At 34.5% G+C, this 12,319-nt stretch overlaps 3 protein-coding genes across 3 annotated transcripts; 2 read left to right on the top strand and 1 right to left on the bottom strand.

Annotated features, from left to right (window-relative positions):
* The first annotated feature begins 229 nt into the window (after positions 1-229).
* Positions 230-5,030, top strand: LOC100813698 (kinesin-like protein KIN-13B). Its single transcript, XM_014779141.3, has 12 exons — positions 230-577; positions 731-943; positions 1,031-1,177; positions 1,448-1,549; positions 1,992-2,069; positions 2,164-2,245; positions 2,508-2,667; positions 2,741-3,043; positions 3,172-3,390; positions 3,517-3,862; positions 3,945-4,010; positions 4,629-5,030. Exons 1-12 carry the CDS (start codon positions 449-451, stop codon positions 4,806-4,808), a joined length of 2,025 nt encoding a protein of 674 aa, XP_014634627.1. The 5' UTR covers positions 230-448; the 3' UTR covers positions 4,809-5,030.
* Positions 5,031-6,842: 1,812 nt separating this feature from the next.
* LOC100791011 (uncharacterized) lies at positions 6,843-7,622 on the bottom strand. Its single transcript, XM_014779140.3, has one exon. The coding sequence runs from the start codon at positions 7,432-7,434 to the stop codon at positions 6,931-6,933; it is 504 nt and encodes a 167-aa protein (XP_014634626.1). The 5' UTR covers positions 7,435-7,622; the 3' UTR covers positions 6,843-6,930.
* A 3,144-nt stretch (positions 7,623-10,766) lies between these two features.
* Positions 10,767-11,613, top strand: LOC100527725 (60S ribosomal protein L37-3). The gene is made up of 4 exons (XM_003531629.5): positions 10,767-10,881; positions 10,970-11,105; positions 11,179-11,280; positions 11,375-11,613. The coding sequence occupies exons 1-4, from the start codon at positions 10,879-10,881 to the stop codon at positions 11,419-11,421; spliced, it is 288 nt and encodes a 95-aa protein (XP_003531677.1). The 5' UTR covers positions 10,767-10,878; the 3' UTR covers positions 11,422-11,613.
* Positions 11,614-12,319: the final 706 nt, after the last annotated feature.

The following is a 12,319-nucleotide window of genomic DNA, read 5'->3' as shown; positions in this document are numbered from 1 at the left end:
CCAATTCCTTTTCCTTTTTAAAAAAAAAAAAGGAAAAACAACACCCTACACGAAAGGACACGTGGCACGATCTGAGAAAGCCCCGAAAGGTGGCAGCATTTTTGAATGCGAAGGAGCCAAGCGCGCAACGATAAATACACAAAAGTCTTAGCGGTCCCCATCCACGTGAGAGACGGTGGGCGATGATAGGACAACTTAAAGAAAAAGAAAAGAACACACTCCAGCGCTACGTCGTCGTTTCACCGTTCCACACGTGCCTCACTTTCGTCTTTCGGATTCAAAAATATTCAAAGGCTGTTTTAGTTTGTTCGTTCTCCACTCACTCACTCACTGCATTGGGTCCTATTTACCTTAAATATCTTTGGTTTCACTCTACACTACAAACTACAAAGCACGCTCCTCCTTGAAGGTTTTCTGAACTCGTTTCTTTTTTCTCTTCGAATCAAGCATGAACCGGCAAGCCCAGAGATCCGGTGCGACGGGGGTGCACCATAACCGCCAATACTCCGAACACTATCTCGACGCCTCTTCCAAGTGGTTTAATGACTCTTCCTCCAATCACATTCCTCCTCTTCAGGTTCCTCTTCCTCCTTTTTCGTTTAACCCTAACGTTCAACTACTTCACTCTCCAAATTAATTAATGATTCATTACATTTATTGTTCGCAACAACCACTGGTCTCCTCTTTGCAGTTCTGAATTTCGATCCCTTTTCGTGATTTTGACTTGCAGGACTACAATTTGTACGGTGGCGGAGGTGGAAGAATGTATCGGAGCAACGCGCAGAGGAGCTTCAATGAGTATTGTTTTGATCCGGCCACGCCTCCTCGGAGTTACGCCATTAAGAAAAACGCCAACGGTTACGGCGACGAAGACTATTCTCCTCGTGATTTCAGCCCCGGCCTCTTGGATCTCCATTCTTTTGATACGGAGCTTCTTCCTCAGGTTAATTATGCATTCGCATTTCGTTTTAATCATCGTTAAGCTTTCTTGTTTGGTTTTGTTTCAATTGTTTGGGTGTGATTTTTGTAGATTACGTCCTCGAATTTGTATGATTCCGAGCCTTACATTTTCGGCAAACAAACTGTCAGAGCTCGCGCTTCCGAAAACAATGTCTCCAATAGTCTTGCTGCTGCGGACAATGCGAAATCTAGCAATGTGGCTAAAATTAAAGTCGTGGTATGTTCTTCTTTCGCATATCTTAATACATAATCAGAAACGTTATTTGTACGACAAATTTTACTACTAAGAGAAAAAAGTAGGAGATATAATAAAGAATGTGATGAAGAGAGATAGAAACAGAAAAGGGTGTTGACTGTTTGCCAGTGAGTTTGGAGGTTCTCAACTTGAAGACTGCATTTGCTGTAGTGTCAGAAAATAAAAAATAGATTTTGTCTCTGCTTGAATTTTAATTTTGTCCTGACTTTGGCAACTTGCTATTTTATGCAGGTTCGCAAGAGACCGCTTAATAAGAAGGAGGTAGCTAAGCAGGAGGAGGATATTATAGACACAGTTTCAGATTCATTGACAGTGCACGAGACTAAACTTAAGGTGGGTGTAGTAGGCAATAAAAATCCGTGGTTCTAATGTGGTATAACTGCCTTTGATCTTGAAAAATATTTGATTAAGCAGTTTTTAATGACTCATGGCTCGTGAGAACTAAGAAATTAAGAATGAAGTTGCTAAGATATTGATAATTCTAAATCTTTCTCTCAGTGAATTTGAAATGCTTGACTTGAAAACAGTGAACAGTGTACTTAGAAGGACAAGAATTGCAGTTAAGAGTAAAAGCCACAGACTGTAATTATCTGTGTTTATTTATATTGTAATTGTTGAAGCTTTCTAGAAATCTAGCATTTGTACGACATATTTTTCTCAGTTATTAATATTTACCCATTTATGTTTCACACGTCTGTGCATATTATAAGCTTTTGGCTATTGTATTATAGTAAATGTTTTCATTTGAACATTTTTAAATTTAAATGCTTTACAGGTTGACCTAACTCAGTATGTAGAGAGGCATGAATTTGTTTTTGATGCCGTCTTGAATGAAGAGGTTACAAATGATGAGGTAACTGTAATGCAGTTAAATGTTTAGTTGAAAGAATAAATGGACAAATACATAGGCCAACATAGATTTATTTTTAGTCTTTTGATTTCCTCAGGTGTATTGTGAAACAGTGGAGCCCATAGTTCCAATAATATTTCAACGCACGAAGGCAACTTGCTTTGCATATGGCCAAACAGGTGAGAACAGCCTCTCAAATTTGATTGTTTGCCAATTTCTCAGTTTTCGAAAAATAAGCATAGATATTCCTAAATGGTTTTATTATGTCTACACTTGTACTATGTCAAAGAGACATGTTTGAATTCTGTAATGGTAAGTTTTTGATTCTCCTGTGGCTGTTATTTCATGCCAAAGTGACTCTGTTGGCTTGCACTAATACTGTCATGATCCTATTAGTAATATAATTTGTGAACCTCTACACATAACTTTCTTCTTATGTAGGAAGTGGAAAAACTTACACAATGAAGCCACTGCCTCTTAAAGCATCAAGGGACATCTTGAGATTGATGCACCATACCTATAGGAATCAGGGATTTCAGTTGTTTGTGAGTTTCTTTGAAATATATGGTGGGAAGCTTTTTGATCTCCTTAATGGTCGAAAGTGAGTAATTTGATCCTTCTTGTTTGCACCTGTGGTTTCTATATTCTTTAGGTGTAATATTGTACTTCTGCAGAAAACTGTGCATGAGGGAGGATGGTAAGCAACAAGTTTGCATTGTTGGTTTGCAAGAGTACCGGGTATCAGATGTAGAGACCATCAAGGAACTGATTGAGCAAGGAAATGCCACAAGAAGTACTGGCACCACAGGTGCAAATGAGGAGTCTTCACGGTCACATGCAATACTTCAGCTTGCTATCAAGAGATCAGTTGAGGGAAATGTATCCAAACCTCCTCGTGTTGTTGGGAAGCTGTCCTTCATAGATCTTGCTGGAAGTGAACGTGGAGCGGATACCACAGATAATGACAAACAGACAAGGTATGTCTCAAGGAACTGCAAAGATGATATTGTGAAACATAATTTCATTAACGATAACTCAGATTTTCTCTTCTTAGCCTTAATGAATTTGTTTGTTTGGACGGTGTTCCAAATTACATGGAATGCAGAATAGAAGGTGCCGAGATCAATAAGAGCTTGCTTGCCTTAAAGGAGTGCATAAGAGCTTTAGATAATGACCAAGGACACATCCCATTCAGAGGCAGTAAATTGACTGAAGTTCTGAGGGATTCATTTGTTGGTAATTCCCGCACTGTTATGATATCATGCATATCACCAAGTTCGGGTTCATGTGAACATACTCTGAATACATTAAGATATGCTGACAGGTAACAATGAAATTTCTACCAAACAATGAATTTTCTGTTATTGATTTTCCCCTCCTTGTGCAATCACTGATATGTACAGAATGGAAAACTTTTGATTTTGCTGTTACAAAATGATTGAAAATGCAGGGTGAAAAGCTTATCAAAAGGGAACAATTCTAAGAAGGATGTTTTATCTTCAAACTTTAACCTTAAAGAATCAACTACTATTTCCTTGTCTTCCGCTAATACATATACCTACGAGGATCGCGCAGCTGATGCATGGCCTGAAGAAAATGGTGGGGATGAATTTAGTTCTCCTGAAGATTACTGTGAACCGGTGAAACCATCATGGAAGAAAAATGAAAAGGTAGAGCAATATAGTGCAACAGATGAAAAATTTAAGAAACCCAATCATCAGATCAAATGGAAGGACATCCCAAAAGTTGAACCTAAAACAGTACATTCAGATGATGATTTGACTGCCCTCTTACAGGTGAGAGTAGGCTACTGACTACTCTGAAAAATGACTTTTTCATATATACAAAACTGAGTAAAAGTATATATCATAATTTCAGGAAGAAGAAGACCTTGTAAATACGCACCGGAAACAAGTAGAGGAGACCATGAGTATTGTTAGAGAGGTATTTAAATTGACTCTGTTTTTCCTTTTTACATTTTATTTGTTCATATAAATTTTATGTTAAGTACGTAATAGGGCATACGTGAAACCTTCGAAACTTGTGAGATGTGACTATTAGTTAGTGTAGGCTGTTGATGGCTTTAATATAAAATGGTGGGTCTTCAAAACTTAGCTTCTAAGCAAATTGCTTTTTTTTTTTTTTTTTTGTATAATTAGGGATGATCTTTAATGAATTTGTTGTCAAGACAAACATTGGGTATAAGCATCCTAATCCTATGCTAAAATTTAACTTCTTTTTAAATTTAAAAAATGGGGGTTAACAAAGATCGTACTCTAGACGACATATTCATCTCACATGGAGCATGTCACGAATCAATTCTCCAAAAATTTCAGCTGTCGAGTAAAGACACATGTTTTTTTTTATATTTAACAGCATCATAGTTGAAATTGAGCACATAGAGATATACACTAAATTTCAGTTTGTTGAAATATCTTTTGCATGCAGCCCATGGTTTCAGTATTATTTATCCTACAAAAAATGCGAAGTTGCTAGAGCATCCTTCGAGTGCATAGTGGGATGCCCGAAGTTGTTATTAATGTATGCTCTACATATATGCAGGAAATGAACCTCTTGGTTGAAGCAGATAAACCAGGTAATCAGCTGGATGATTATATAGCAAAACTAAATGCCATTCTGTCTCAGAAGGCAGCTAGCATCATGCAGTTACAAACCCGTTTAGCTCATTTCCAGAAACGTTTAAAGGAGCATAACGTTTTGGCTTCATCTGCTGGTTACTAATTTAAATGAGACTCCTGGGATTTTTAAGTGGATGGAGTCGAGTGATTCATAATGAAGGGGAGTAGTTTGGAAGAGAATGGAGTGAAAATGATTTTTTTTTTTTCTATTTTCTTTTAAACCCTAAATTGGTTGGATGTTTTCATGAGGGAGTGGTGGGATCATCTCCCTTGTTTGGAAGTTAAGATTATAAATAATTGATATAAATTACACATTTAATTCCAACATACCTGCATTGTTGTTATTTTAATTTTATTTTCTCAAGAAAATAGTTTATACATAACAAACGGATCTAAAAATTTTCTTTAGTAAGACAAAGAAATCACTAGCAATATTTTTGTAAAAGAAAATTATTACAAATTTTTATAAAAGGCATAATATCTGGCAAAAAAAATTAAGATACTTATATTTTTACAAATTATAATTATTTTATAGGCATTTTCATATTTTAAAAAAATATCATAATTTGACTTAAAAAATATTATAGTTTTTTCATTGTCAATATTATAAAAAATTAAAAAGATAAAATGATAAAATTAATGTAAATTTATTATCTCTTATAACTTTTTACGTTCATCTTAAAAAAATATTTTATGGGGATAACACTAATATTTTCAAGTGACAAAAATATTATATATGTGCACGTAAAAATAAAATCTTGTGAGTAATTTTCACATATTTTCAAATAGATTTGCCACTGAAGATAAATATTCTCACGTAATCATAAGTTAACATACATAGTAAGTTTATTATTTTTCATAATAAGTAGCTTCGAATTTTCTACGTATATAATAGAAAAAACATTAAAATATTTAATTAATATTAGAAGGCGTTAGCACCCTCCGAGTTTCATGCGCAAAGTCAATGGAAATAGTTCTTGGTATAGAAGTTTCCGCGGGCAACTTTTTAAAGTAATTTTTAATTTTTTGCATTTCATTTTTTATCTACTTGACAATTTTCTCTCTCTCTTTTTAATTATATCATGTGATTTTATTATTTTATTTTCTCTTTTTATCTTTCTTCCCCACTAATGTATATATTCCCTTTAATTGTGTAAAAATACATGTTTCCTATTAAATTTGTAAAAAAAAATCAAGCAATTATAAATTTATCGTAAAATAATGATTTGATTAAATTTTTCATACTTAAAATATAAATTATCAGGAGGATGTATATGTAAAGTGATAACGTGACAATTAGTATATGACATCTTATCACTAATCAATCAACATATATCTCCACGATATTAATTTTTATTTTTAAATATTTAAAAGTATAGAATGTTAATTTTGTCATTGTCATTGACTTATTTATTATTACAAACATTTAGAAATGATTAATTATTTATTGTAACGATAACTCAATTGTGTTATATTCTAGAACAATAAGTATTTAACCAAATAAAAAATGATTGACATTAAATATTTGATTGTTAAAAAAAATTCAAAAAATAAAAATATTTATAGAACATATAAGAAAAGGTAGTATGTTAGCTAACTAACCCACTAACTAATGATTGAGACTTAAGTGTGAGGATGTGTACAATAACTTCCTACTAGACTCAAAAACACAAATTGAAGAATAAGTAAATATGAAATCTTTCATGTCAATTTTACAACAATCAAATTTGAATTTCCTCCAATCCACTCGTCATTTAAAACGACAAACATTCAACCATAAGAATCAGATTCGGCAAATCAATACTTTCTAATTAAATGAGATTTTCACTTTCCTTAATTTTCCACTAGTCGTCCTCTTAGTTTTTGTTATGCAAAAACCCCAACGAAGATGAGGGAGGAAGTGGTGAAAACATAACATTAATTTTGCAGAAAAAAGAAGGAAAACGGAGGAGTGGAATCAGAGAATCAGAATCCTTCATCCCTCACCCCTCTCATCCTCTCACGGAAGCCCCTTCACTCCGATAACAAGAAATTTTAGATTCTTATACTGTACTCGTTATGCATGAACAATATGGATTAAATTCAACCGATAACCAGAAAGTATCCCCGAAGAAAAGTAAGCTCTGAGTAGTGGGAGTTAAACTAAACAGACTCATTAGTAAAACACACTATGAAAAAGGAAAATAAGAAGCACAAAGTAGTGAATAAAATTGATCTTCTATACACTATAACTCTGATTGCATGTCCTTGAAAAACTTGTCCACAATATCTAAATAGACTGGGCTCTTAAGGCGCGAATAATAGTGGAGAACCTCTTCTATGTCTAGCACATGCTCTAGATCGCCAGCATCCATCATATCCATTGCCTTCATCTTTTGTGCTAAAACATGAGCTTTCTTGTTCATGTTTTGTGAACTTAAGTACTCTTTTTTACCTTTGTTCTTCTTCTCTTGTGCTCTCTCCTCATGGATGCTCTTTTGAGCATCTTCCATTGCTGTCATGGACATGTTGTTACCATACATCTTTGTTCTGCCAAGGTCAGACTGCAGCATATCATTGTAAAGTTGGTCGCTTGTGTGAGTTCTTGCATTGCCAACTCTAGAAAGGAATGGATTGAAGGAAAGAGATCTGGGAAGCTTTTGGTACTCTCCAAAGAAGAAAGACCAAAATTTTTGGAAGCTTTTGCTAAAGAAAACCTTGGTCTTGCGAAATGTTTCTCTTAGCAGCATTTGTGGTTTTACTGTGAAAGGGAGTGCCTTTAGTCGTCTGGTTTATTAGTTCTTCAATTTTGTCCACATTTAAATACAAGTGTGGTTGGTAACTTGTTTATTAAGGTCACCAAAAAGACAAACCAATGTGTTTCCTCTGGCTAGCTTTCAATTCTACCTTTTTGTCTACGGCATCTCATTCTCATGCTCTGTGTCCCTCTCAGCTCGTGACTGTGTGGTAAATTGGTAATATGAAAAATATCAGGTTAGATGGCCAAAGTCTTTTGAAGTGCTACTCCTCTTGGTTAAAGATATTTAAATATATGAGATTATAGGTTTTTGGAATTAGTCTTGTTTTGACAAAGTGCTGTTGAAAAGTTCTTTTAACAGAAAATTCAGTATGTCAGTGAGAATAATTAATGGTACACAGGAAACAGAATCTGTTAGGAACCCATATTAAAAATTAGAGGAAAGAAAAGAAAGGAGTTAATCAACTAATCATGGTATTTCTTGATCGCAAAAGAACTCCAAAGGTTTCTTCTTTCACAAAGAGTAAAGCTCAATTCTCAAATGATACAAAATAGTGTCCCTTCCCTTACTTCATCCACTCCTCCTAAGTATTTATTTACCTCTCAAATCCTCTCTAAATGATTAACCCTTCTACTAACTAACTACTCCATAGGTGTCCTAACTAACCACCTAACTCCTAACATAATCTCTGCAGCTGCAAATGCAGCTGTATGAAGTCCAGTTTAGATCCAAAGGATGCAATATTTGCAAATGAAGTTTACAATTTTTGTTTTCCAATAAAAATAAAAGTGATCTTAAGTTGGTCTTACGGTTGGCTTAATGGTAAAACAACTAAAACTTATGCTTTAGGCTCATCAACAAAAAAATATTTGTTATTAGTATTTATAAAGTAAAAAATATCCCATATATTAAAAAATGCTACATTTGTTAGTAAAAAGGCTTAACATATTTAAATTTTTTTTTTAAATTATTTTAAGTCTCACTTATCATTGGATTGATTCTCCTTGGTGCATAATTTCCTAAATTACCATCTATACCAAGGGTTTATAAAGGAGAAAACCTTATTATTTTGTAAGAAATGGGTGCATGGTCCCCAATCTACAGTGAGAAGAGTGCATTCCATTTGCTGAACTGGGGTCACTATTGGACACTTGCGAGTGTTTTAATTCTTTCACCCACCTCTGTACAGAACTATGAAGTTAAAGCATCAACACTTGTAAGAGTTTGGCACATCCCTATTGCTTTCTTTGAAATGTTATTTGCCCTGTGAAGAAAGCTACTGACCTCTGGCAACTGACATTTATTTGGAAGCATAAACACAGGCTATAAGGCATGAGGATACCCGTGAGATCTGCCAGGCTGATTAAAAATGACCTGTGTAATTACTAATCAATTATTTCAAGGTTAGTGAACCCTTGTTCTTTTCAAATTCGAGCTGATGCCAATGACAGGAAAGTAAGGAACCTTTTTCAAAGCCTTAAATATGTATTGTTTTTAATGTACCAAAAAGAATATCTAGAGTTTTTTTTTTTTTGTGGATGAAGGAATGAATGGAAAGTGCTACAAATTATCTTTGATTATGAAACAAAATATTTTTTATGGTCTTTCTAAATTTGGGTTAGTCTGGATTTATGGTTGCTGTACTATAAAAAAATTCCCTCTAAATTTGGGCTATGCACTCTCTTGTATGTGTCTCTATCGGTATCTCTGGTACCTATATTAATATATTTTGGTGATTAAAAAAAATACAAATAGAAGCAGAAAATATGATGTGACATGGTAGATAACTTATTTCTTAAATATGTGATCTGAAATTCGATTCTTTGTTCGTGCGAATGAAAAAATATATGTTGGGACTTGACAGAGGTCGAGAAACCGGCTAGAGCTCAGGCATGTAAAACAAGTTATATTGAAATCTGGATGCCAAGATCCGTTGATTTTATGCATGTAAAAGTAAAATATCTGACACCGTACTTGCCCTTGAGTCCATGATCAACACACTTTAGTTTCTAATTCTAAACCCCAAAGAAAGTTGCAGCCAAGTAGCCAACATCAATTCTCTCATCATTGAATAGGGAACCAACGTGTTTATCGCATTCTTGGTCAATAGGCTAATAAATGGCTTAAGCTATGAGCCATAGATGGTGATGAAAGTCAAATTATTAATATATTTCAAAGGGAATTATCCATTGTAATTTTTTTTATAAAAAAAAACGGATAGTGAGCACTACTAAAATCCAATGGTTCCAATAAGTGTAAATAATGTTTAATATTCATTTTTTTTCATAATACATTACTTTAAGTGGCTTGAATTTCTTCCCGTTCTAAGTAAAATGAACCCCAGAGAACCCTTACTGGAGATAAAATGTTACCTAGCAGAATCGCTCTTCCATAAAAAAAAATGTACATTCAGTGTAGGATAACGGCAATTTTTTAAGTTTGCTTGAAAACTCAGATGAATAAGTATATCTATCACGCACACTGATGATGAAAACGGCCAAACGTCAACTATACAGGCTAGAGTTACGCAAGTTGAGTGTCCAGGTTTTGATTTGCTAACTCATTTTAGTATCTTAAATGTCTTACTGATGAAACAATTTGAACTATTTACAACTCTGCTCAACTTCAAGGGGTTTTCCCCCTTTTTTCTTTTAAAGAGCATTTGTGAAGTAAAAAGTATAAAATCAAATGACGAAAGTCTTAGAAATGAATATAATGGAACTTCTACAAGATCTGCAGAAGGGACTAATGACAGCTTGTTTTTTTGAGTTTGAAAAACTGATGCAACTTGGAGTATAAGTATGAGTTAAAGTTTTACATCATCGAATAAAATAAAATTGAAAAAATTGAACATCATATAAATAAGAGACGTATAAATCTAAACATTAACATTTTGAGTTAAAGTATGATGTGAAGTTCCATATACATAATAACCAATCACACACTCATCTAACTGAATCGAATAAACAAACCTTGATTTCTATGTCACCGCGAAAATAGAAGAATCAGTAGTTAATTATACCTCTCACCAGTTGGGCTTTCCAACATAGACACGCCAGCTTGATTGAGAGATTCATACAAGCCTGTTCATGAAATCAATCTGAATCGAATAGGGTTCGAAAGGAAACCCTGGGAATTTTGGTGTTCCTTCCTTCGCTTCCATTTTCGATGCTTATGCCTTACGAGTACAATTCGATTGGGATTACTCTTTTTTATTTCCACTTAATGGCGGGAAAATAACTTCACCGCTCTTATTTTTTCTTTTTTTTTCGTGTTATATTATTGGGCCTGCGGCCCAAAACGAAGAAAAACCTAAAGTAAAACAAAAAGGCCCAAAGTAATACCGTCGTGGCACATATAAATAAATCCTTCGTCATTCAGCTGCCGTAGAATAGAGAGCTCCTCCAATTAGGGTTTTTGTGATCTGCAGCTACGATGGTACTGTTTATTTCTCTTAAAAACGGATCTGAGATTAGTTCGATTTTGTGATGATGACGATGATGGTGTTTGAATTGCGAATTTGCAGGGTAAGGGAACGGGGAGTTTCGGTAAGAGGAGGAACAAGACCCACACCCTCTGTGTGAGGTGTGGCCGCCGCAGCTTCCACCTCCAGAAGAGTCGTTGCTCTGCGTGCGCTTACCCCGCTGCGCGCACCAGGAAATGTAAGTTTTTTACTTGTTAAAGTAATAGGGTTCGTGTAAAAACTCGGTTTTTGAATTGTTTCGATTGTTCCAGATAACTGGAGCGTGAAGGCCATTAGGAGAAAGACCACCGGAACTGGAAGGATGAGGTACTTGCGTAACGTGCCTCGCAGATTCAAGAGCGGCTTCAGAGAGGGTATGTTGTAAATTGTAATTAACTATGTAAATGTTTTTATATAGTGTTTAGGGTTAGGGTTTGAGGTTTTGCTAACGTTGTGGTTTTAAATCAGGTACCGAAGCTGCACCCAGGAAGAGAGGAGCTGCTGCCTCTGCCTAAGCTTTGAATGAATGACAGCAATTTTTGCTGGGTCAGTGAATTATAGGAGTTAATGTTTCTGTGTTGGTGCCAAACTCTTTGGAACACATTTTCTTTCTGTCGTTTTAATTTCATTTAATATGTAGTGGCTTTGTATTTCGAAATGAGGATTGTAAGGAATTTTGGTTTTTCAATGGGAGTTTTTGACATCCATATTCTGGCTAATTTTTTTGGGCGTTTCTTTCGGTATTGTGGTGCATAATAAATAGTATTTAAATCAATTTAGGAAAAGGCTATTAGTGGGTGTTAATTATTGTCAACAATTTGTTTGAGTTTTTGTGCCTTGGCATAGATTTTGTTCTTACTAAACATATGTTTTGTTAATTAATTGTAGTATCTGTATCTTGAGAGAAACATAACCCTGCTACAAATCACTTTGCTAATGTTAAGGAATATGTTATGTTTGAAGTATGGATCGTGCTATATCATATTTGGGAACTCGGGTATTACCTTGTGTTTGTATTGATTGGGGATTCATGTGATGATGGGTTCTGATCTTGTTAGAAAGTTCTTGTGCTCTTTTCATATCTTTATTAGGTTGCCATTGTGTTATTAAGTAGTTTATTCTGCTGTTTTAGTTTGACTCAGACTCGATTGAGTTGTCTTAAGAGTATTTAGTGTAAAATATGCTACTATTTATGAAATAGGATCGGCTTGTGCATTGGAATTACAAGCTTGCTAAAAGCATTTTACTTTTATTCCCATGAAAATTCAATACAAGGTTGAATCGTTCTTTACTTCGATTTGTTTGCTTTCTTAAATCAAATTTTTAAGTTAATTATTTTAAGATGATTTCGATGCATCAAAGGTTTACGAACATGTTTGACGCTTGTCGTAGTTTATCAAAAACGCGGAAATG

Source organism: Glycine max, chromosome 8, assembly GCF_000004515.6.
Source record: "Glycine max cultivar Williams 82 chromosome 8, Glycine_max_v4.0, whole genome shotgun sequence".
NCBI classification, from domain to species: domain Eukaryota; kingdom Viridiplantae; phylum Streptophyta; class Magnoliopsida; order Fabales; family Fabaceae; genus Glycine; species Glycine max.
The sequence above is the reverse complement of the archived record's forward strand: the minus strand, read 5'-3'. Positions and strand labels throughout refer to the sequence as shown.